We start from the raw sequence: 22197 nt of genomic DNA on the forward strand, positions 1-22197 counted from the left end.
TTTTTGTTCAGTTTCTTCGCTTCCATACATGCCCTATTATACCATGGATTCTTCTGTTGCTTCTCGGATTTTTCCCTTTGGGCCGGGATGAACCTGTTTACTGCCTCCTGACACTTTTGGGTAACATAGTCCATCATACCCTGTACAGACTTATCTCTGAGGTCTGTGTCCCAAGGTATTTCACTTTGGAAACTTCTCATCTGTTCATAATTCGGTATGCCAGCCTTTTGATTCCGAGTTCTTTTTTGGGGGAGATAAGTCCTAGCTCTACCAGGTACTCAAAGTTCAATACACTGTGGTCACTCATTCCCATGGGCGCTTCCATCGTAACTTCCCTTATATCCCACTTGTGTGTGTGTGTGTGTGTGTGTGTGTGTGTGTGTGTGTGTGTGTGTGTGTGTGTGTGTGTGTGTGTGTGTGTGTGTGTGTGTGTGTGGTCACCTAGTTGTATTAACTTAGTTGTGCTTGCGAGGGTTGAGCTCTGCTCTTTCGGTCCGCCTCTCAACTGTCACTCAACTGTTTCTACTACTACTACTATTTTTTTCTCCACATTACACCCCCCCCCCCAGGAAGCAGCCCGCGACAGCTGACTAACTCCCAGGTACCTATTTACTGCTAGGTAACAGGGGCATAGGGTGAAAGAAACTCTGCCCAATCGTTTCTCACCGGCGCACGGGATCGAACCTGGGACCACAGGATTACATGTCCAGCGTGCTGTCCGCTCGGCCACCGGCTTCCGTAAAGTGTGTGTGTGTGTGTGTGTGTGTGTGTGTGTGTGTGTGTGTGTGTGTGTGTGTGTGTGTGTGTGTGTGTGTGTGTGTGTGTGTGTGTGTGTGTACTCACTTTATTTGTGCTTGCAGGATCAAGCATTGACTCTTGGATCTTGATCAATGGCTTGGATTGAACCATCGGTTGTTTACAGCAATGACTCCTGTCCCATTTCCCTATCATATCTAGTTTTAAAATTATGAATAGAGTTTGCTTCCACAACCTGCTCCTTAAGTGCATTTCATTTTTCCACTACTCTCACGCTAAAAGAAAACTTCTAAGATCTCTGTGACGAAACTGTGGCTCCGTCTATACCGCCGCTGAAGTGTTTCAGATGTGGTACGGAAGGAGTAACCATCTGGCACTCAGACTATACCAAACGGCCAGCCTCCCTCGGCACAAGGAGGCAAGTGCCCGAGACTCAACAAGTGCCTACTGATGCCGGCTCTAGTACTGTTGACCCATCCCATAGCGGTGACAGTACCAGCAATGCCCCTGACAACACACAACAGCCTGAGACATCAGTTAAAGGACAGTTGGCAGTCTTGTAAACACAGGTAACAGAACTGGGCGAAATTATAGAGACGCTAAGTCGGGCTCCGTCACAAGAGATACAGCAGCCTCCACACTGCTGTGTCACAGCCGTGGCCCGCGCTGGTAAAGGTACAGGCGGTGGTGGTGACGTCGTCAGTCAACTCAGTGATGACAGCAGTGTTAGTGACACAGAAACATTAACTGGAGAAGGAAGTCGACCCGCACCAACATATATGATTAACGAACATAACGAACGCGTTCGAGTCAAGTACCAGAGTGAAAATGATAATATTCTGCATGACAGTGCTTATGTCATGCAACTTAGAGAGAACATTCACTCACGGACCATCCCGAGTTCTTCAGTGATCGAGAGACTGATGATGTCACCAGATATTCCTGACGACACCAAACACCAGGTTGGTGCGTCTCTTTACGTCGTACAGTCACTAATTAACACATTGTGGAAGTGGGACAAGGACAACAATGGGACCACCAGTCCCAGGGAGGAACAACACCAAGACGATGGCCGCTGCTGACACAAGGACCATTAGGTTTCTCAGTTGGAACATTCGTAGCATCAACAAAAGACTGAATGATCTAATTGCACATGTTACCAGTAACAACATAGATATAATTGCTATACAGGAACCCTACACGTCCAACATTAAAAACAAAACCCCACCACCAAAGATCAGAGGGTATGCATCCTATACTAACAGTAACGCCACAGGCCTATTAACATACATCAGAAGTGATTTACCACACACACTTGTGAGCACGTCACACAATGTACACTCACAGTGTACACTGTATGAACATCAGAGGTCCACGGTTGTTCAACGTCCTACCAGCGAGCATCAGAAATATTGCCAGAACAACCGTGGACATCTTCAAGAGGTAACTAGATTGTTTTCTTGAAGGAGTGCCGGACCAACCGGGCTGTGATGGGTATGTGGGCCTGCGGGCCGCTCCAATCAACAGGCTGGTGGACCAAACTCTCACAAGTCAAGTCTGGCCTCGGGCCGGGCTTGGGGAGTAGAAGAACTCCCAGAACCCCATCAACCAGGTATCAACCAGGTATCAACCAGTACCATCACTTTCATGTACAAATGAAATTTATGCCCGAAATGATTTATGATTTATGTATGTACTAGCTCTACCTATAAGTCAACCAATCTATGTAAAAATTTTCTTGTATGTATGTACCTTACCTAAATAAATATTTATTTATTTATTTATTTATTATTTATTAAATTACAGCAGGCCACTTCTCATTCCTCAACGTATATGCCAGAAGCCAGAAACTGAATGTAACATTGTTCCCAGATTTAGACAATCATGGGACAATATACACGGGAGATTTTAATGCTAGACATATTATGCTGGGAAACATTACTAACAACGATAATGGATGCAAATTTATCAAATATGTTTATGACAACAGATTAACCGTGTATACTACGGATACCCAAACTCATTTATTGGGAGGCAGACTTGATTATGTAATGGGTAGAAACCTTGTGCAAGATAATATGGAATGTTCGTTGGTAAATCACTTAGTTAGTGATCACTGTGCAGTTTCTGCTTCCTATGAGGTACAGTGTGATGTACCTAATAGACATCAGAGACGGAAAATGAATATTCCATATGGCTTGCATGACCACTTTATTAATTGTATATCAAAATGGTATCAAGATTACACAATAACGACTGTACAAGCCTTCTCCAGAGAACTCGTTGATACGATTACTACCTACTACGACACGTGGATGTGTTGGAGAACAGGTCGTAAGCCTAGCAGAAGTGGGCAACACCTACCACCACCCAAGTGGGTCCTTCACCCCGTATTTGTTAAAGAACATGAACGAGTAAAGCAACTTGGAGATACGTACAAACGAACCAAAGCACAAGATGACTTGCATGCATTTCTGGTTGCAAATAGAGAGGTGAGAGACATGAGCAACGTTATACGTAATAAACATTGGGAAGAGTTCCTACAAAGTATAAATGAGCAAGCAACACTTGTTGAAGTTTGGGAAAAGATACGAAAAATCTCTAGAAGCAGCCCAACCAAACCGCTGCACCACAGCCCACTAGAACAAGCAAACATCCTCCTTGATCAATGGGCAATAACATCGAGCTACGACTCACTCCCAATTAACATACAGCACAAACTTGATGACACACGCCCCAACAGACAACGAACCATCAATCTTGCCTGTACAGCTATCGACGTGTCGGACCTTAATGATGTAACTGAATGGGAATTAAATCATGCACTAAAGATGGGCAAATCAAATGCTCCTGGAGAGGATGGTATTACTTACAGTCTACTGAGATTAGTCTCACACGTACCAGGTAATCCACTATTAGTGTTGTACAGAATGAGTTTACGTGAAGGAGTATTACCTGATGCTTGGACAAAGAGTGTCATTGTTCCCATCCCCAAACCACACTCAGATAATTATAGACCCATATCTCTAACATCGTGTGTTTGTAAAGTGCTTGAACGTATTGTTCTTAACAGACTCATGTATCGTATACAGGGGCACCTGTCACCCCAACTGTTTGGATTTATGCTCAGTACACAACACTGTTTTGCTGAGTACTTCGCACATATTGAAGCTTCCCCTCAAACAGTCTTCATCGACCTAGCAGCAGCTTTTGATACAGCAAACAGAGAAATCATCTGGAACAGCTTGCCGAGCTGGGAATACAAGGAAAATTACTGAAATGGATAAAGGGTTATTTGTCTAATCGAACAGCATATGTTTTGTTTAATGGTGTTAAAAGCACAAAGAGCAAACACTTTGAACTGGGAACTCCACAAGGAGGGGCCCTCAGTCCCTTGTTGTTCAGCGTTCTGATACATAAACTTATTAAAGATCTTCCAACTAATAATGAAGACACTGTCATTTGTTATGCTGATGATATATGTTTGCAGGCTGCCACCGAGCCTAGAATGCAAGTTCTGATCGATGCTTTTGCTACTAGAGCTGAGGAATGTGGCCTCCTTATCTCTGTACAGAAAACTCGTGCCCTCATTCCGTGTGGTATTCCACCAGCCAATTATCATATAGATGGGCGAGCACTTGAGAACTGCCAGTCTTACAGATACCTTGGTGTCCCCATTAACGACCCTGGGTACCTTGGTGTCCCCATTAACGACCCGGGGTACCTTGGTGCCCCCATTAACGCCCCAGGGTACCTTCGTGTCCCCATTAACGACCCTGGGTACCTTTCTTCACTTAAGAGGAGACTCTGGGAGAGATTAAAGCCCTTGCGGGTCCTTGTTGGTGTCAATCATGGAATTAACGTAAGACTTGCTAGAATGTTTTATGTATCATTTATACGCTCTGTGATTGCCTACAATGCTCTACATCTCACACTGTATACTGACAAAGAGCTGAAATCTCTTGAAACCTTGCAAAATGAAGCTATGCGTCTCACCCTTGGGGCTCCAAAGTCCACGAGAATAGTTAATATGAGAGTAGAGTTAAAATTACCTACCATAAGTGAGAGAATTTTGTCCATTAGCACAGTTTTCGGCGTGAAGGCGTTGAGTAGATCTTAAGTAGTAGGCAACACATGAAGTTTCAAGCTAAACTTTCTAATATGCTACACTCACCTGAGGTCTATAGAAGAAGAGCGAAATCTGATTATGCATTTTGGTTCTACAAGGTAGCCAACTCCATCAAAATATTAAATATGTACCCAACTAAATTAATGATTAATCAACCAATTACTCCATGGGATAACTGGGATCTATCAGTTGATTTTGTAAATGCACCCAAGAAAGATAGTGTGCACTATATTATTAAAACAGTTAACACTGAAAAGCATCACTGAGAGTACTCAGGGTATGGATAACGATGTGTATCAGTGCTATACCGACGGCTCTGTAGAAGAAGGTGGACGATGTACCGGATGTGCATGTAACATATTTGAACAATCTTCTCTCGTACATACAGCAATGACGCGCGTCAATGACTGGGCAAGTACAACTCAAACCGAACTTGCAGGCATATACCTTGCCACTGAATTTTTGAAAGACAAAGGCAGTGGACTTATATACTGTAACTCGCAGAGTGCACTCCTGGCATTGAACGCACATAGTAGTGACACCCAGAAAATAGTCAGTGATATTCGAATGAATGTTTTAGCTGCTAAAGAAAACAAATTTGAAATTAAATTCCTATGGATACCATCACATGTTGGCATCTCAAGGCATGACACTGTTGATATGCTTGCTAAGTCAGCCTGTAGAAAACCAGTGATAGAAATTGATATGGGTGTTTCATTAGCAGTGACAAATAAATACTTAAACAAATATCTATGGAAGATCTCACCGACCTAACAAATTCACAAAGACCTGAAAGTTGTAGCTTTAAATATTATGATAGATATCGTGAGGAGACATTCACATATGGGACTAATAGAACAAGAACCCGGCAATGTGATGTTATAGTGGCCAGAATACGTCTGGGATATAGACGTATCTGGCAGCTTTCTCAAAACCCAAATGTCGAGTACACAATGTGTCAATTTTGTGAAAGAGAAAACATGCACTCACTTGAACATTATATTGTAAAATGTCCCATATTGACTGACTTTCGCCCTCCTGGGCTAACGTATGCTGAACTCTGTAACTACTATATGAGTACTGGAACACTTGATGATATATTGGACTTGTATACTAAATTGACCATGTAATGTATCAATTATACAATGTATGTATGTGATGTAACTATCTAACTTGCAAAAACCTGTAAACCTGTAAAAGCATCTTAATCACCTTCAGTGGTTAAGTTTTTAATTGCACACTAGTTTCTCTACCAGCTATCTCACCCTGTCAGACCAAAAGAGACAAATGTATGTGTATGTATGTGTGTGCGTATATATGTATGTATCTATCTATATGCATGTATATGTGTGTGTATGTATGTGTATAAAGTATATGTGGAAGCTGATCAGAATTACATTTTACCTTTGTAAATGCACATTAATGACGCTATGTAAAAGACACATCGAACACCTTATGTAGCATTCATAAACTGTACTCACCTAATTGTGCTTGCGGGGGTTGAGCTTTGGCTCTTTGGTCCCGCCTCTCAACTGTCAATCAACTGGTGTACAGATTCCTGAGCCTACTGGGCTCTATCATATCTACATTTGAAACTGTGTATGGAGTCAGCCTCCACCACATCACTTCCTAGTGCATTCCATTTATTAACTACTCTGACACTGAAAAAATTCTTTCTAACGTCTCTGTGGCTCATCTGGGTACTAAGTTTCCACCTGTGTCCCCTTGTTCGTGTCCCACCCGTGCTGAAGAGTTTGTCTTTGTCCACCCTGTCAATTCCCCTGCGAATTTTGTAGGTGGTTATCATGTCTCCCCTTCCTCTTCTGTTTTCCAGGGATGTGAGGTTCAGCTCCTTTAGCCTTTTCTCGTAGCTCAATCCTCTCAGTTCCGGGACGAGCCTGGTGGCATACCGCTGAATCTTCTCTAACTTTGTCTTGTGTTTAACTAGGTATGGACTCCAGGCTGTGTATCTATGTATTTACGTATGTAGCTTAGCTTAGCATTTTAAAAGCACTACAATCACCTTCTGTGGTTGATTGTTCAATAAATCCCTGAACTATATATTTAACACATCTCTAACTCTGTCCATGGAGGACAGAAGGAAATGTATATATGATGGTTAGTATTGTAAATGTGTGGCCACGTCTGTGGCAGAAAATAATAATAAAAAATATAAAAATCTCTGACTCATCTGAGTTTCCAGCTTCCACCCATGTCCTCTCGTTCTGTTAATATTACGTGTGAACATTTCATCTATTTCCAATTTGTCAATTCTCCTGAGTATTTTATACGTTCCTATCACATTGCCTGCGCTGCCTCTTTTAGTATCCACGGTGATACTTTGTCTGGTCCAACCGCTTTAGTTGCTTCTAGTCTTGTCAGTTGTTTCATTACCTCCTCTGCTGTCACCTCTTTATCTGAGTTTTTCATCTTGGGTAATCTCTTCCAACAATGGGAGCTGCTCAGGCTCGGTTGTGAACACTCCATGGAAACTGGCATTCAGTGCCTCGCAGATTTCCTTGTCACTTTCTGTATATGCCCCTTCTGTTTTCCTTAGTCTTGTCAATTGGTCGTTCAGCGACATCTTCCTTCTTATATGACTGTGTAGTAATTTAGGTTGCTTTTTCGCTTTGATTGCAATATCATTCTCATAATTTCTTCCTCTACTCCCTCCTGCTCCTCATTTTCGCTTCCTGACACTATCTATTGAACCATGGGTTCAACCATATTCCCTCCTGCTTTTTTCCTTTACTGCTGGTATAAATCTCTCTTCGGCCTCCTTGCATTTCCATATGACTAAGTTCATCATATCTGGCACTGTTTTTCCTCTAATTTCCTCCTCCCACTGCACTTCTCCTAGATAGTCCCTTATCCTTCTGTAGTCCCCTTTTCTGTAATCAACTCTCCTTTCCCAGACCTCTTGTCCTTTGGTCACAATTTTAAGTTCCATCATGTAGTCAAAGACTAGGACACAATGGTCACTGGCCCCTAGAGGTATTCCATGTTCCAAATTCTCGATGCCTTCTACATTCTGTGTGAAAATCGGATCTAATAGGCTCGGTGTATTCCCTCCTCTTTCCGTTGTGTCTTCCTTCACATGTTGTATTAGGAAATTCCTGTCTATAACGTCTACTATCTTTTGCTCCCCCACGTTTCCTCCCCACCATGGGGATTCCTTGATTCCCAATTGATCTCTCCGTGATTTAGGTCCCCCATGATCAGCAGTTTCGCTCTCGTTCTATGCGCTATTGTTGCTGCCTTCTGCGATTCATCTATACATGCCTTGTTGTTGTCATCATACTCCTGCCTGGGCCTTCTACTGTTTGGTTGGGGACTGTAGATTACCAAGATCACAATCTTCTTCCCATCAGTCACTTGGAACAGTCAGAGTTCCAAGTATGGAGTTTGTGCTTTCATTGGTAACCCGATTTTCCAGGTCTTCAAACTTCCATTTCCGCTTTATTAGGAGTGCCACTCCCTCTCCCTGTCTCTGTGTCCTCTCTTTTCTTATCACGTCTGAAAAGATTACATCCTAGATCATGCTATTTATTTTAGTTTCCACTATTGCAACTATGTCTGGATCTGCCTCACTAACTCTTTCTTTTATCTCTTCTGCTTTACTGGATGCCCCCATTAGTCAAATAGAGGTTGTGGGGTTGGGGGGGGGGGGGGGAGGATAGTTGGGGTGGAGGGCTGAGGGGAGAGTGGGGCATGGATGTTGAGAGTGGAAGAGAGGGTGTATTAGTCAGTGGGGAAATCAGGGGTAGGTGGGGGTTTTGTGGTAGAAGAGAAGAAGAGGGATATGGGGGAAGAGGTTAGAGGGGTCACAAGGTGAGGGGGTCATATGGGAGATGGGGTGCCGAGGAGGGGTGAGGGTTGGGTGGGGTTTGGGGGTGAGGGGAAGAGGGGGGGCATTGGGAGCTGGGATGGGGCAGAGGGAATTGAAGGCAATGGGGTAGAAGGGGCAGGAGAGTTGGAGGGGGTAATAGGGGAGAAGGGGTTGAAAGGTAGGTTTGGGGAGGGTATGGCTTGGCCCAATATGGTCATTGAAGGGGATGCGATGTAGCAGGTTGAGCTGAGTGCAAGTGTGGAAGGGGCAGGGGAGTTGTTGGGGGTTGAAGCAGGGTGGAGGTAAAGGAGGGCAGAGTCGGGGAGGGTGTGACTAGGGAGGTGGGGCTACTTCGGAGGGGAGGGGGGGGGGGTTTCGGTGGCGTGCTGGCCATTTCGCCTTGTGGGCTATTTGTTCACCTTTCGTCATATACCTCTCAATAAACACATTGTAATGGGCTTTGCTGGCCCCTGAGAAAAGGTTTGTTCTTCGTTATGAAATCCACTGCCTCTTCATTAGAAAATGTGTGTGTGTACTCACCTATTTGTGCTTGCGGGGGTAGAGCTTTGGCTCTTTGGTCCCGCCTCTCAACTGTCAATCAACTGCTGTACAGATTCCTGAGAATACTGGGCTCTATCATATCTTCATTTAAAACTGTGTATGGAGTCAGCCTCCACCACATCACTGCCTAATGCATTCCATCCATTAACTACTCTGACACTGAAAAAGTTCCTTCTAACGTCTATGTGGCTCATGTGGGTACTCAGTTTCCACCTGTGTCCCCTTGTTCGCGTCCTACCAGTGTTGAATAGTTTATCCTTGTTTACCCGGTCGATTCCTCTGAGGATTTTGTTGGTTGTGATCATGTCTCCCCTTACTCTTCTGTCGTCCAGTGTCGTAAGGTGCATTTCCCACAGCCTTTCCTCGTAAGTCATGCCTCTTAGTTCTGGGACTAGTTTAGTGGCATACCTTTGGACTTTTTCCAGCTTCGTCTTGTGCTTGACAAGGTACGGGCTCCATGCTGGGGCCGCATACTCCAGGATTGGTCTTACATATGTGGTGTACAAGATTCTGAATGATTCCTTACACAGGTTCTTGAACGCTGTTCTGATGTTAGCCAGCCTCGCATATACCGCAGACGTTATTCTTTTTATATGGGCTTCAGGAGACAGGTTTGGTGTGATATCAACTCCTAGATCTTTCTCTCTGTCCGTTTCATTAAGTACTTCACCTCCTATTCTGTATCCTGTGTCTGGCCTCCTGTTTCCACCACCTAGTTTCAGTTTCAATCCTCCTCATAATTTTTGCATCATCAGCAAACATTGAGAGAAACGATTCTATACCCTCTGGGAGATCATTTATATCAAACTACATTTAGATCAAAAACAGTATAGGTCCAAGGACTGACCCCTGCGGGACTCCACTCGTAACGTCTCGCCAATCTGAGACCTCACCCTCACACTGACTCGTTGTCTCCTGTTGCTTAGGTACTCCTGTATCCAACAGGGTACCTTCCCTTTCACTCACAAAAGCCTGCATCTCAGGCTTTTTCACTAGCCTCTTGTGTGGCACTGTATCAAAGGCTTTCTGACAATCCAAAAATATGCAGTCTGCCCAACCCTTCTCTTTTTTGCCTTATTTTTGTTGCCTGGTCGTAGAATTCAAGTAACCCTGTGAGGCAGGACCTGCCATCCCTGAATGCATGTTGGTGCTGTGTTACAAAGTTCTTTCGCTCCAGGTGCTCCACTAGCTTTCTTCGCACAATCTTCTCTATCAGCTTGCATGGTATGCAGGTTAGGGATACTGGCCTGTAATTCAGTGATTCCTGTCTATCCCCTTTCTTGTATATCGGGACTACGTTAGCTGCTTTCCAAATTTCTGGCAGTTCCCCTGTTGCCAGTGATTTGTTATACACTATGGAGAGTGAAAGGCACAGTTCTTCTGCTCCTTACTTTAGTATCCAAGTGAAAATTTCATCTGGGCCTATAGCCTTTGTCACATCCAACTCTAGTAAACACTTCCTTACTTCCCCGCTGGTAATCTCAAACTCTTCCAGTGGTTCCTGGTTAACTATTCCCTCTCTTATCTCTGGCATTTCTCCTTGCTCTAAGGTGAAGACCTCCTGGAATTTCTTATTCAGTTCCTCACACATTTCCTTGTCGTTTGTAGTGAATCCTTCTGCCCCTATCCTTAATTTCATAACCTGTTCCTTTACTGTTGTTTTTCTCCTGATGTGGCTATGCAGCTATTTAGGCTGAGTCTTTGCCTTGCTTGCGATGTCGTTTTCGTATTGTCTTTCTGCCTCTCTTTTCATCCTGACATATTCATTCCTGGCATTCTGGTATCTTTCTCTGCTCTCCAGTGTCCTGTTATTCCTATAGTTTCTCCGTGCCCTTTTACTTTGCTGCTTAGCTAGCCTACATCTCTGATTAAACCATGGGTTTCTCATCTTCATTTCACTGTTTTCCTTTTGGGCTGGGACAAACTTGTTTGCTGCGTCCTTGCATTTTTGCGTGATGTAGTCTATCATATCTTGGGCTGTCTTTTCCCTGAGCTCTGTTTCCCATGCTATATCTGTTAGGAATTTTCTTATCTCCTCATAGTTTCCCTTTCGGTATGCTAACGTTTTGGTTTCGGTATCCCTCCTCGAGTTCAGTAACCCTTCTTCAATCAGGTACTCAAACACCAATACACTGTGGTCGCTCATTCCTACTGGGGCCTCAAAACCGATTTCTCTTATGTCAGAGTCGTTCAGGGTGAAGACCAGGTCGAGTCTCGCTGGTTCGTCATTTCCTCTCATCCTTTTGGGTTCTCTGGCATGCTGGGTTAAGAAGTTTCTAGTCACCACCTCCAGTAGTTTGGCTCTCCACGTATCCTCGCCTCCATGCGGTTCCTTGTTCTCCCAATCAATCCTTCCGTGATTGAAGTCCCCCCATGATGAGCAGGTGGGATCTATTTCTAAAGGCAGCAGAGGCTGCCCTCTCAATTATAGTGTTAACTGCCATGTTGTTGTCTTCGTACTCTTGACTGGGTCTTCTGTCATTTGGTGGAGGGTTATATATTACTGCTACTACTATCCTTGGTCCTCCCATTGTCATGGTGCCTGCTATGTAGTCTCTGAAACCCTCCCAGCCCGGGATAGCCATCTCCTTAAAATTCCATTCCTTTCTCATGAGTAGGGCCACTCTGCCTCCTCCCCTACCTTCCCTCTCTTTCCATATTACTGTGTACTCCTGGGGAAACACAGCATTCATTATGATTCCAGAGAGTTTTGTTTCAGTGAGTCCGATTACATCTGGGTTCACTTCTTGTTCTCTTTCCCTTAGTTCACTTGCCTTGCTTGTGATCCCATCTATGTTCGAGTACATTGCCCTGAAACTGACTCTCTTCTGCTTCTCATCTGGGGGGAGGACCTGTGGGGTCTGGGGTGAGCGGGAGCTGGGAGGATCTGGTACGGGGAGACTGGTGGAGGAGGAAGGGCTTGGGGGGGGGGGGGGAGGGGGAGGGTTGGGGGGGAGAGAGGGGGAGGGTTGGAGGGGGTGAAAGAGGGAGGGTTGAGGGGGGTGAAAGGAGGAGGTTTGGGGGGATGGGGGAGAAGGGGGGTTTGGGGGGCAGTAAAGGCGGGAGGGCTTGGGGGGGGGGGGCGTGGGGGGAAAGGAAAGGCTGAGGTGGGTGAGGAAGAGGGGAGGGTTTTGGGGTGTGGTGGAGAGGGGAAGGCTTAGGTGGGGTGGGGGAGAGTGGGGGGCTTAGGGGGGCGGGGGAGAACGGAGGGCTTGTCGGTGGGAGAGACGGGAGGGCATGTGGGAGAAGGGAGGGCTTGGGGGATGGGGGAGAAGGGAGGTCCTGGGGGGAAGGGGGGGAGTGGGAGGAGGGGGGTGAGTGGGAGGAGAGGGGTGGGTGGGAGGAGGGTGCCTTAGGTGAGTACTTAGTGAGGGCTGACAGGGGTTGGGGCAGGTAGGTTGTCTGTTGGGTAGAATGTGGTGGTGGTGCCGCACTCCCTGTGGCTAGTGCACTGTTTGAGGAGGGTTCCCCATTCCCCTCTGGGATTGTAGGGATCGGGGTTGTGGTACTCTGAATCCTTTCTCTCTCCCTGCACTCCTTCCTTGCGTCTGCTGCCTGCTTTCTCTCTTCCCTTGTCATATCCCTCTGCAGGAATACTCTTTTGAACTTCTCTACATTTGCTAGACAGCACTTCCTTTCTAACAGTTCCTCTTTCGCGATTTCGCTCATGAATACCACCTTTATCATTCGGTCTCTGTCCTTGTTGTACTTTCCAAACCTGAAAACCTTTTCAACATTTTGTTCAGTTCCCTCCATCCTTACCTCTTTAAGAATCTCTTTAACCATGTTTTTGTCCTTGTCTCTCCGCTCCTTTGGTCTGGTCCCTGTTTGCTCTTTAATGCCTGCTACTACTACTGCTACTACTGCTCTTTTTCTCTCTATCAGCCGGCTAGTACATCTAGCCGCTTCCTGAGAGGAAGCCACTTCCATGGCAACTTCCTTAACTGCAGACCTAGCTTCAGGGCTCGTTTTAAGTATTTCAGCAAATGAGTGCTGAGGTGTGGAGGTCCCCTCCACAGTAGCATTCCAGTCTCCCTGAGGCACGGTTTGTGTCTGGTATTGTGGAGAAGTCTCCTTCAGGCATCTTATCTCCTCCTTTGCTGCCCTTAGTTCATCCTGCAGGTTGGCAACTGTCTCCCTCATTACCCTCAGTCCTTCACTGAATTCATCCCACATTTGCTGCAATACTCCCTTCATCCAGGCTTCCTGTTCCACCCCATCCTCAGAATTTGTTCCAGCCGCAATTGTCAACCTGCGTTTGTCACCCCGAGTTCGTGTCCCTTCCATGTCTTCCCGATGAGAGAGAGAGAGAGAGAGAGAGAGGGGGGAGAGGGAGGGAGGGGGGGAGAGAGGAGAGAGATATAGAGGGATAGAGAGAGAGAGAGGGGGAGAGAGAGAGAGAGAGAGAGAGAGAGAGAGAGAGAGAGAGAGAGAGAGAGAGAGAGAGAGAGAGAGAGAGAGAGAGAGAGAGAGAGAGAGAGAGAGAGGGGGGAGAGAGGAGAGAGATATAGAGGGAGAGAGAGTGAGAGAGAGAGAGAGAGAGAGAGAGAGAGAGAGAGAGAGAGAGAGAGAGAGAGAGAGAGAGAGAGAGAGAGAGAGAGAGAGAGAGAGAGAGAGGGGGGGAGACAGAGAGGGGGGGGGGAGATATAGGTGTGTCTGAGTGTGTACAGAAGGGGAGGAGGTGGGAGAGAGGGAGGGGATGGCGAGCGTGTGTGTGGGGGGGGGGGGATTAGAGTGGGAAGGTTATATGTGGACCATATTGTTGGGAGGCAGTGTGTGTACTGTTGTTGCTCTGGTGGGAGGGGGGTGGGGGTGAGAGAAGGGGGGGGGGGAGTTGTCTCGGTTTAGGGCGGAGTGTTTTTCACACTTGGATGTCAGAAAACTAGTTCCCACATGAGCCGCACATTTCCCTTGATTTTCGTTTCAGTTTGTTAACTTATATCCAAGACTAATTATTAAAAGTCAATAACACTGTACACCGATTGACTGACTGACTTTGTGAGAGGCCTTACCTTACCGCCAATTTCAAAACCCGCAGCACAAACAGGTGTCAAGTACTGTTGACAGTGGTGTATAGGCCTGCTGTCTCCATCCACGCCGCTGCCAGGCGTAGGTCCCTCCAACTTGTCGCTATATATCACCAGTATTCTGTTCCTTATTCCTCTTTGCACCGATATAGTTCAATGCCACACTTTTAGAATCACTTCTTTACTATCTTATTCACTATTTGTTATGATCTTCACTATCACATCTAGTTGTGTACACTCTGACCATCAGCGGCCCACGTGCTTGTCCTGGGACTGATGTTGTACCCCTGATCTTGTCTGATATGCACTATCGGACACTATCCATAAGTTTTCTAATTTCAAATTAGTGTGTTGCACTTTGTATTATCACTGAACACCGAATTTCCCGTGTATCCCTCTGATGTCCCGAGATATAAAGCCTTATTGGCAAGCGCGGCGCAACGTGACCACCCTCCCTCGTGTGTGTGTTTACTAGTTGTGTTTTTACGGGGGTTGAGCTTTGCTCTTTCGGCCCGCCTCTCAACTGTCAATCAACTGTTTACTAACTACTTTTTTTTTTCCCACACCACACACACACACCCCAGGAAGCAGCCTGTGACAGCTGACTAACTCCCAGGTACCTATTTACTGCTAGGTAACAGGGGCACTTAGGGTGAAAGAAACTTTGCCCATTTGTTTCTGCCTCGTGCGGGAATCAAACCCGCGCCACAGAATTACGAGTCCTGCGCGCTATCCACCAGGCTATGAGGCCCCCTCGTAGCCTGTGTGTGTGTGTGTGTGTGTGTGTGTGTGTGTGTGTGTGTGTGTGTGTGTGTGTGTGCGGGTTCGTGCGTGTATTCACCTAGTTGTGCTTGCGGGGGTTGAGCTCTGCTCTTTCGGCCCGCCTCTCAACTGTCAATCAACTGTTTCTATTACTACTATTTTTTTCCCCCACACCCCACACACACACACCAGGAAGCAGCCCGTGACAGCTGACTAACTCCCAGGTGCCTATTTACTGCTAGGTAACAGGTGGCATAAGGTGAAAGAAACTCTGCTCATCGTTTCTCGCCGGCATCCGGGATCGAACCTGGAACCACAGGATCACGTATCCAGCGTGCTGTCCGCTCGGCCACCGGCCGTGTGCGTGCGTGAGTGCGTGGATAAGGTAAGAGGATAGATAAGGTCACTAGGCACTTAGGTGTGAAAGGCCCCTATGTGTGTGTGTGTGTACTCACCTATATGTACTCACCTATATGTGCTTGCAGGATCGAGCATTGACTCTTGGATCCCGCCTTTCTAGCTATCGGTTGTTTACAGCAATGACTCCTGTCCCATTTCCCTATCATACCTAGTTTTAAAAGTATGAATAGTATTTGCTTCCACAACCTGTTCCCCAAGTGCATTCCATTTTTCTACTACTCTCACGCTAAAAGAAAACTTCCTAACATCTCTGTGACTCATCTGAGTTTCCAGTTTCCACCCATGTCCCCTCGTTCTGTTATTATTACGTGTGAACATTTGATCTATTTCCACTTTGTCAATTCCCCTGAGTATTTTATATGTCCCTATCATATCTCCTCTCTCCCTTCTTTTCTCTAGTGTCGTAAGGTTCAGTTCCTTCAGCCGCTCTTCATATCCCATCCCTCGTAGCTCTGGGACAAGCCTCGTCGCAAACCTCTGAACCTTCTCCAGTTTCTTTATGTGTTTCTTCAGGTGGGGGCTCCATGATGGCGCGGCATATTCTAAGACGGGTCTCACGTAGGCAGTGTAAAGCGCCCTAAAAGCTTCCTCATTTAGGTTTCTGAATGAAGTTCTAATTTTCGCCAGTGTAGAGTACGCTGCTGTCGTTATCCTATTTATATGTGCCTCAGGAGTTAGATTGGGTGTCACATCCACTCCCAGGTCTCTTTCTCGAATCGTTACAGGTAGGCTGTTCCCCTTCATTGTGTACTGTCCCTTTGGTCTCCTGTCACCTGATCCCATTTCCATAACTTTACATTTACTGGTGTTAAACTCCAGTAGCCATTTCTCTGACCATCTCTGCAGCCTGTGTAAGTCCTCTTGGAGGATCCTACAATCCTCGTCTGTCACAACTCTTCTCATTAATTTTGCGTCATCTGCAAACATTGACATGTATGATTCCACTCCTGTAAACATATCATTTACGTAAATTAGAAAGAGGATTGGTCCCAGCACCGATCCTTGAGGTACTCCACTTGTTACTGTTCGCCAGTCCGACTTTTCGCCCCTTACCATTACCCTCTGGCTCCTTCCTGTTAGGTAGTTCTTCACCCATACTAGGGCCTTTCCGCTTACTCCTGCCTGCCTCTCAAGTTTGTATAGCAGTCTCATGTGCGGTACCGTATCAAAGGCCTTTTGGCAGTCAAGAAATATGCAGTCTGCCCAGCCTTCTCTGTCCTGCCTTATCCTTGTTACTTTATCATAGAATTCTAAAAGGTTTGTTAGGCATGATTTCCCTGTCCAGAACCCATGTTGGTGCTTGTTTACAAACCCAATGCTCTCCAGGTGCTCAACAAGTCTTAGCCTAATTATTCTTTCAAGTATTTTGCAGGGGACGCTTGTCAGTGATACGGGTCTGTAGTTAAGTGCCTCCTCCCTATCCCCCTTTTTGAAAATCGGTACGACATTTGCCTCCTTCCAGCAACTGGGCAATTCTCCCGACATAAGTGACTCATTGAAGATCATTGCCAGAGGCACGCTGAGAGCCTGCGCTGCCTCTTTAAGTATCCACGGTGATACTTTGTCTGGTCCAACAGCTTTATTTGCATCCAGTGTTGTCAACTGTTTCATTTCATCCTCTGCTGTCACCTCTATATCTGATAGTCTTTCATCTTGGGTAATCTCTTCTAACAATGGGAGCTGCTCAGGCTCGGTAGTGAACACTCCATGGAATTTTGCATTCAGTACCTCGCAGATTTCCTTGTCGCTTTCTGTATATGCCCCTTCTGTTTTCCTCAGTCTTGTCACTTGGTCATTTACCGACATCTTCCTTCTTATATGGCTATGTAGTAATTTTGGTTGCTTTTTCGCTTTGACTGCAATATCGTTCTCATAATTTCTTTCCGACACTCGTCTTATGTTAATGTAATCATTCCTAGCTCTGTTACATCTAATCCTGTTGTCCTCTGTCCTTTGTCTTCTGTACTTCCTCCACTCCCTCCTGCTTCTCACCTTTGCTTCCTGACACTGTCTATTAAACCATGGGTTATTATATTCCCTCCTGCTTTTTTTCTTTATTGTTGGAATAAATCTATCTTCAGCCTCCTTGCATTTCAATATGACTTGGGTCATCATACCTTGCACTGTTTTTCCTCTAAGTTCTTCCTCCCACTGCACTTCTCCCAGGTAGTCCCTTATCCCTCTGTAGTCCCCTTTTCTGTAATCAAGTCTCCTTTCCCGGACCTCTTGTCCTTTGGTCACAATTTTAAGCTCCATCATGTAGTCAAAGGCTAGGACACAATGGTCACTAGCTCCTAGTGGTATTTCATGTTCCAACTGCTCGATGTCTTCTACATTCTGAGTGATAATGAGATCTAATAGGCTGGGCGTATCCCCTCCTCTTTCCCTAGTATCTTCTTTCACATGCTGTGTTAGGAAATTCCTGTCAATAACGTCTACCAGCTTCGCTCCCCAGGTCTCCTCCCCGCCATGGGGATTCCTCGTTTCCCAATCTATCTCTCCGTGATTTAGGTCCCCCATGACCAGCAGCTTCGCTCTCATTCTATGCGCTAAAGTTGCTGCCCTCTGCAGTTCATCCATACATGTCTTGTTGCTGTCCTCGTACTCCTGCCTGGGCCTTCTACTGTTTGGTGGGGGATTGTAGAGTATCAAGATTACAATCTTCTTCCCATCCACTGTCAGGGTTCCATGTATGAAGCTTGTGCTTTCATTGGTACCCGGATTTTCCAGCTCATCAAACTTCCATTTCCGCTTTATTAGTAGTGCCACTCCACCTCCCTGTCTCTGTGTCCTTTCTTTTCTTATCACCTGGTACCCCTCTGGAAAGATTGCATCCGAGATCATGCCATTTATTTTAGTTTCCACTATTGCCACTATGTCTGGGTCTGCCTCACTAACTCTTTCTTTTATCTCTTCTGCTTTATTGGCTACCCCATCAGCATTGGTGTACCAAACCTTGAGACTCTTCTTGGAAACTCGGGTGTCAGAGTTCCCCCTTTCACCAGGGGTCTGGGGGGAACTGGGGTGTGTGTGTGTGTGTGTGCGCGCGCGCGTGTGTGTGTGTGTGTGTGTACTCACCTAATTGTGCTTGCGGGGGTTGAGCTTTGGCTCTTTGGTCCCGTGTGTGTGTGTGTGTGTGTGTGTGTGTGTGTGTGTGTGTGTGTGTGTGTGTGTGTGTGTGTGTGTGTGTGTGTGTGTGTGCTTGCGTGCGTGCGTGCGTGTGCATGCATGCGTGTGCGTGTGTCACGAGGGCCCCTTACGGGCCAACCTCTACCCGGAATGAGCCACTTTGAGATATTAAATACATATATGGTATTCTGACAAGAATTTGATAATATTTTTACCTCAATCTGTACACCAGAAATTTTTTTAACAAGACAAGAGGCGGTACCCAGCAGCTAGAGCCGTTCCGCTCACACAACCAGGTGGATAAGAGAGATGTTTGGATGACGAGGTCATCCGTCGTCGCCTGCCACGCAGTTCTTCACTAAATGTCATTAGACTGATGATGGCGGTTCTTCACTAACACAATCTCTAGAGTCAGTCACTGTATCAGTCACAGTGTATAGTCACTCTTATGTCTGTTGTGTTACAGTTCACTAATTAACTGTGCCACATTTCACCGTAGCCCAAATATTCCAAGGTACCAATATGTAAACAGAGCCTCGTGGCCCTCGTGGTCTGTTTGTCACTGTTGTTCACTGTTTAATCCAAAGTTCTAGTGATATCACTGTATTTTCGTTTTACTATTGCAGTTATACACTTTGTGACTACCTAGATCTGTGGCCCGTCACTGTAGTCTTTAATACACCCGAGAATATTGACGATTACCGGCGGAGCGGCGCGACCCTCCCGCGCTCTCCCGCGCTCTCCCGCGCTCTCCCGCGCTCTCCCGCGACGGCAAGTCAACTGTGCGTGTTGACCTGCGTCAACAAGTCAACAACAAGTTGTTGTTGACTTGGTTGTTTAACAACCAAGTCAACAACAAGTTGTTGTTGACTTGGTTGTTTAACAACCAAGAGCTGCTCAACAAGTCAATTAGCAGAATAACACAAGAGTGTGTGTGAGTGTGTGTGTGTGTGTGTGTGTGTGTGTGTGTGTGTGTGTGTGTGTGTGTGTGTGTGTGTGTGTGTGTGTGTGTGTGTGTTCACCTAGTTGTGTTTACGGGGGTTGAGCTTTGCTCTTTCGGCCCGCCTCTCAACTGTCAATCAACTGTTTACTAACTACTTGTTTTTTTTTCCACACCACACACACACACCCCAGGAAGCAGCCCGTGACAGCTGACTAACTCCCAGGTACCTATTTACTGCTAGGTAACAGGGGCATTCAGGGTGAAAGAAACTTTGCCCATTTGTTTCTACCTGGTGCGGGAACCGAACCCGCGCCACAGAATTACGAATCCTGCGCGCTATCTACCAGGCTACGAGGCCCTACCAGGCCCCACAGTGTGTGTGTGTGTGTGTGTGTGTGTGTGTGTGTGTGTGTGTGTGTGTGTGTGTGTGTGTGTGTGTGTGTGTGTGTGTGTGTGTGTGTCTCAGTGTTAGAAATATATGTAGTAGACATAATAGAAGAAAATACGTTGGTTAGAAAGGCAGGGTCCAAGAGCTAATAGCTCGATTCTGCAGGCACAAATAGTAAATACAAATAGTAAAATACACACACATAAAAAAAAAAAAAAAAAAATAGGTTACAAAATATGCCACCAGACTGGTACCCGAGCTGTGGGGTATGAGCTACGAGGAGAGACTTCGAGCGACTATCGTTGTTGCCCTGCTCAACAACGATAGTCTCTCCCACTACACCAAGCAACCTTATATAAACTACATAGTGCTATTCCTCCGCCGTATTGCAATTCATGCGGGGAGAACGAAGACCATTCCATGCTCCAAGCACCATACTATCTTGAGGTTATCTTGAGATGATTTCGGGGCTTTAGTGTCCCGGCGGCCCGGTCCTTGACCAGGCCTCCACCCCCAGGAAGCAGCCCGTGACAGCTGACTAACACCCAGGTACCTATTTTACTGCTAGGTAACAGGGGCATAGGGTGAAAGAAACTCTGCCCATTGTTTCTCGCCGGCGCCCGGGATCGAACCTACTACACCCAACCAGGCCCATAACCTCATTCCCGTGGCGGCAACACTGTTGCACGAGGCCAGAGTGTTGTTGCACGAGACAAGAGTGGTGTTGCACGAGGCAAGAGTGGTGTTGCACGAGACAAGAGTGGTGTTGCACGAGGCAAGAGTGGTGTTGCACGAGACAAGAGTGTTGTTGCACGAGGCCAGAGTGTTGTTGCACGAGACAAGAGTGTTGTTGCACGAGGCAAGAGTGGTGTTGCACGAGACAAGAGTGTTGTTGCACGAGGCAAGAGTGGTGTTGCACGAGACAAGAGTGTTGTTGCACGAGTCAAGAGTGGTGTTGCACGAGACAAGAGTGGTGTTGCACGAGACAAGAGTGGTGTTGCACGAGGCAAGAGTGGTGTTGCACGAGACAAGAGTGTTGTTGCACGAGGCAAGAGTGGTGTTGCACGAGACAAGAGTGGTGTTGCCCGAGACAAGAGTGGTGTTGCACGAGGCAAGAGTGGTGTTGCACGAGACAAGAGTGTTGTTGCACGAGGCAAGAGTGGTGTTGCACGAGACAAGAGTGTTGTTGCACGAGGCAAGAGTGGTGTTGCACGAGACAAGAGTGGTGTTGCACGAGACAAGAGTGGTGTTGCACGAGGCAAGAGTGGTGTTGCACGAGACAAGAGTGGTGTTGCACGAGACAAGAGTGGTGTTGCACGAGGCAAGAGTGGTGTTGCACGAGGCAAGAGTGGTGTTGCACGAGACAAGAGTGGTGTTGCACGAGACAAGAGTGGTGTTGCACGAGACAAGAGTGGTGTTGCACGAGACAAGAGTGGTGTTGCACGAGACAAGAGTGGTGTTGCACGAGGCAAGAGTGGTGTTGCACGAGACAAGAGTGGTGTTGCACGAGACAAGAGTGGTGTTGCACGAGGCAAGAGTGGTGTTGCCCGAGACAAGAGCGGTGTTGCACGAGACAAGAGTGGTGTTGCACGAGGCAAGAGTGGTGTTGCACGAGACAAGAGTGGTGTTGCACGAGGCAAGAGTGGTGTTGCACGAGACAAGAGCGGTGTTACAAGAGAGGTGTTGCACACGGTTGCAAGAGGCACCGCTGAAAATGAGGGCCTCAGCTGCAACCATTCTCACGCCGCCAAATAGCTTCTAAACTCCTCAACAAGACATGAGATATCACCTTATATTGCCCAATTTGGACGTCTTCAACCCTTGCTCTTCTGACATCATGATGTATCTCCAGACGTCGCTGGACATCTGGTAGCTGTACCACTACCAGGTACAGCGTACCAGACCCCGCGTCACCATCATGACGAGGCACAAATAGTGAAAATGATGGTGCAGTGACGTCATGTCTTGACAGGGAGACTGAGTCATTATTGAGTGACTTGATAAGTTTGTTTATGTTATGGCATGTTAACAGCCTTGGGGGACTGTTGTTGGTGTGAAGAGCAGGGAGTAAGACCATTACCATGAACACCAACACCACTACTACCATGAACACCAACACCACCACTACCATGAACACCAACACCACCACTACCATGAACACTACCACCACCACTACCATGAACACCAACACCACCACTACCATGAACACCAACACCACCACTACCATGAACACCAACACCACCACTACCATGA

The 22197-nt window shown here is 46.5% G+C and overlaps 2 protein-coding genes across 2 annotated transcripts in view; one reads left to right on the forward strand and one right to left on the reverse strand.

Annotated features, from left to right (window-relative positions):
- LOC123757671 (mucin-2-like) overlaps positions 1–8519 on the reverse strand; it is a 36888-nt gene extending 28369 nt beyond the window's left edge. Inside the window, exon 1 of the mRNA XM_069327467.1 lies at positions 8481–8519. Coding sequence (XP_069183568.1) covers positions 8481–8519 — 39 coding nt within the window. The remainder of the gene's footprint in view (positions 1–8480) is intronic.
- Positions 8520–8687: 168 nt separating this feature from the next.
- Positions 8688–21699, forward strand: LOC138366421 (uncharacterized). The gene is made up of 3 exons (XM_069327468.1): positions 8688–8716; positions 19240–19384; positions 20641–21699. Exons 1-3 carry the CDS (start codon positions 8688–8690, stop codon positions 21697–21699), a joined length of 1233 nt encoding a protein of 410 aa, XP_069183569.1.
- The last annotated feature ends 498 nt before the right edge of the window (positions 21700–22197 follow it).

The sequence above is a fragment of the Procambarus clarkii genome, chromosome 19 (assembly GCF_040958095.1).
Source record: "Procambarus clarkii isolate CNS0578487 chromosome 19, FALCON_Pclarkii_2.0, whole genome shotgun sequence".
Lineage (NCBI taxonomy): Eukaryota > Metazoa > Arthropoda > Malacostraca > Decapoda > Cambaridae > Procambarus > Procambarus clarkii.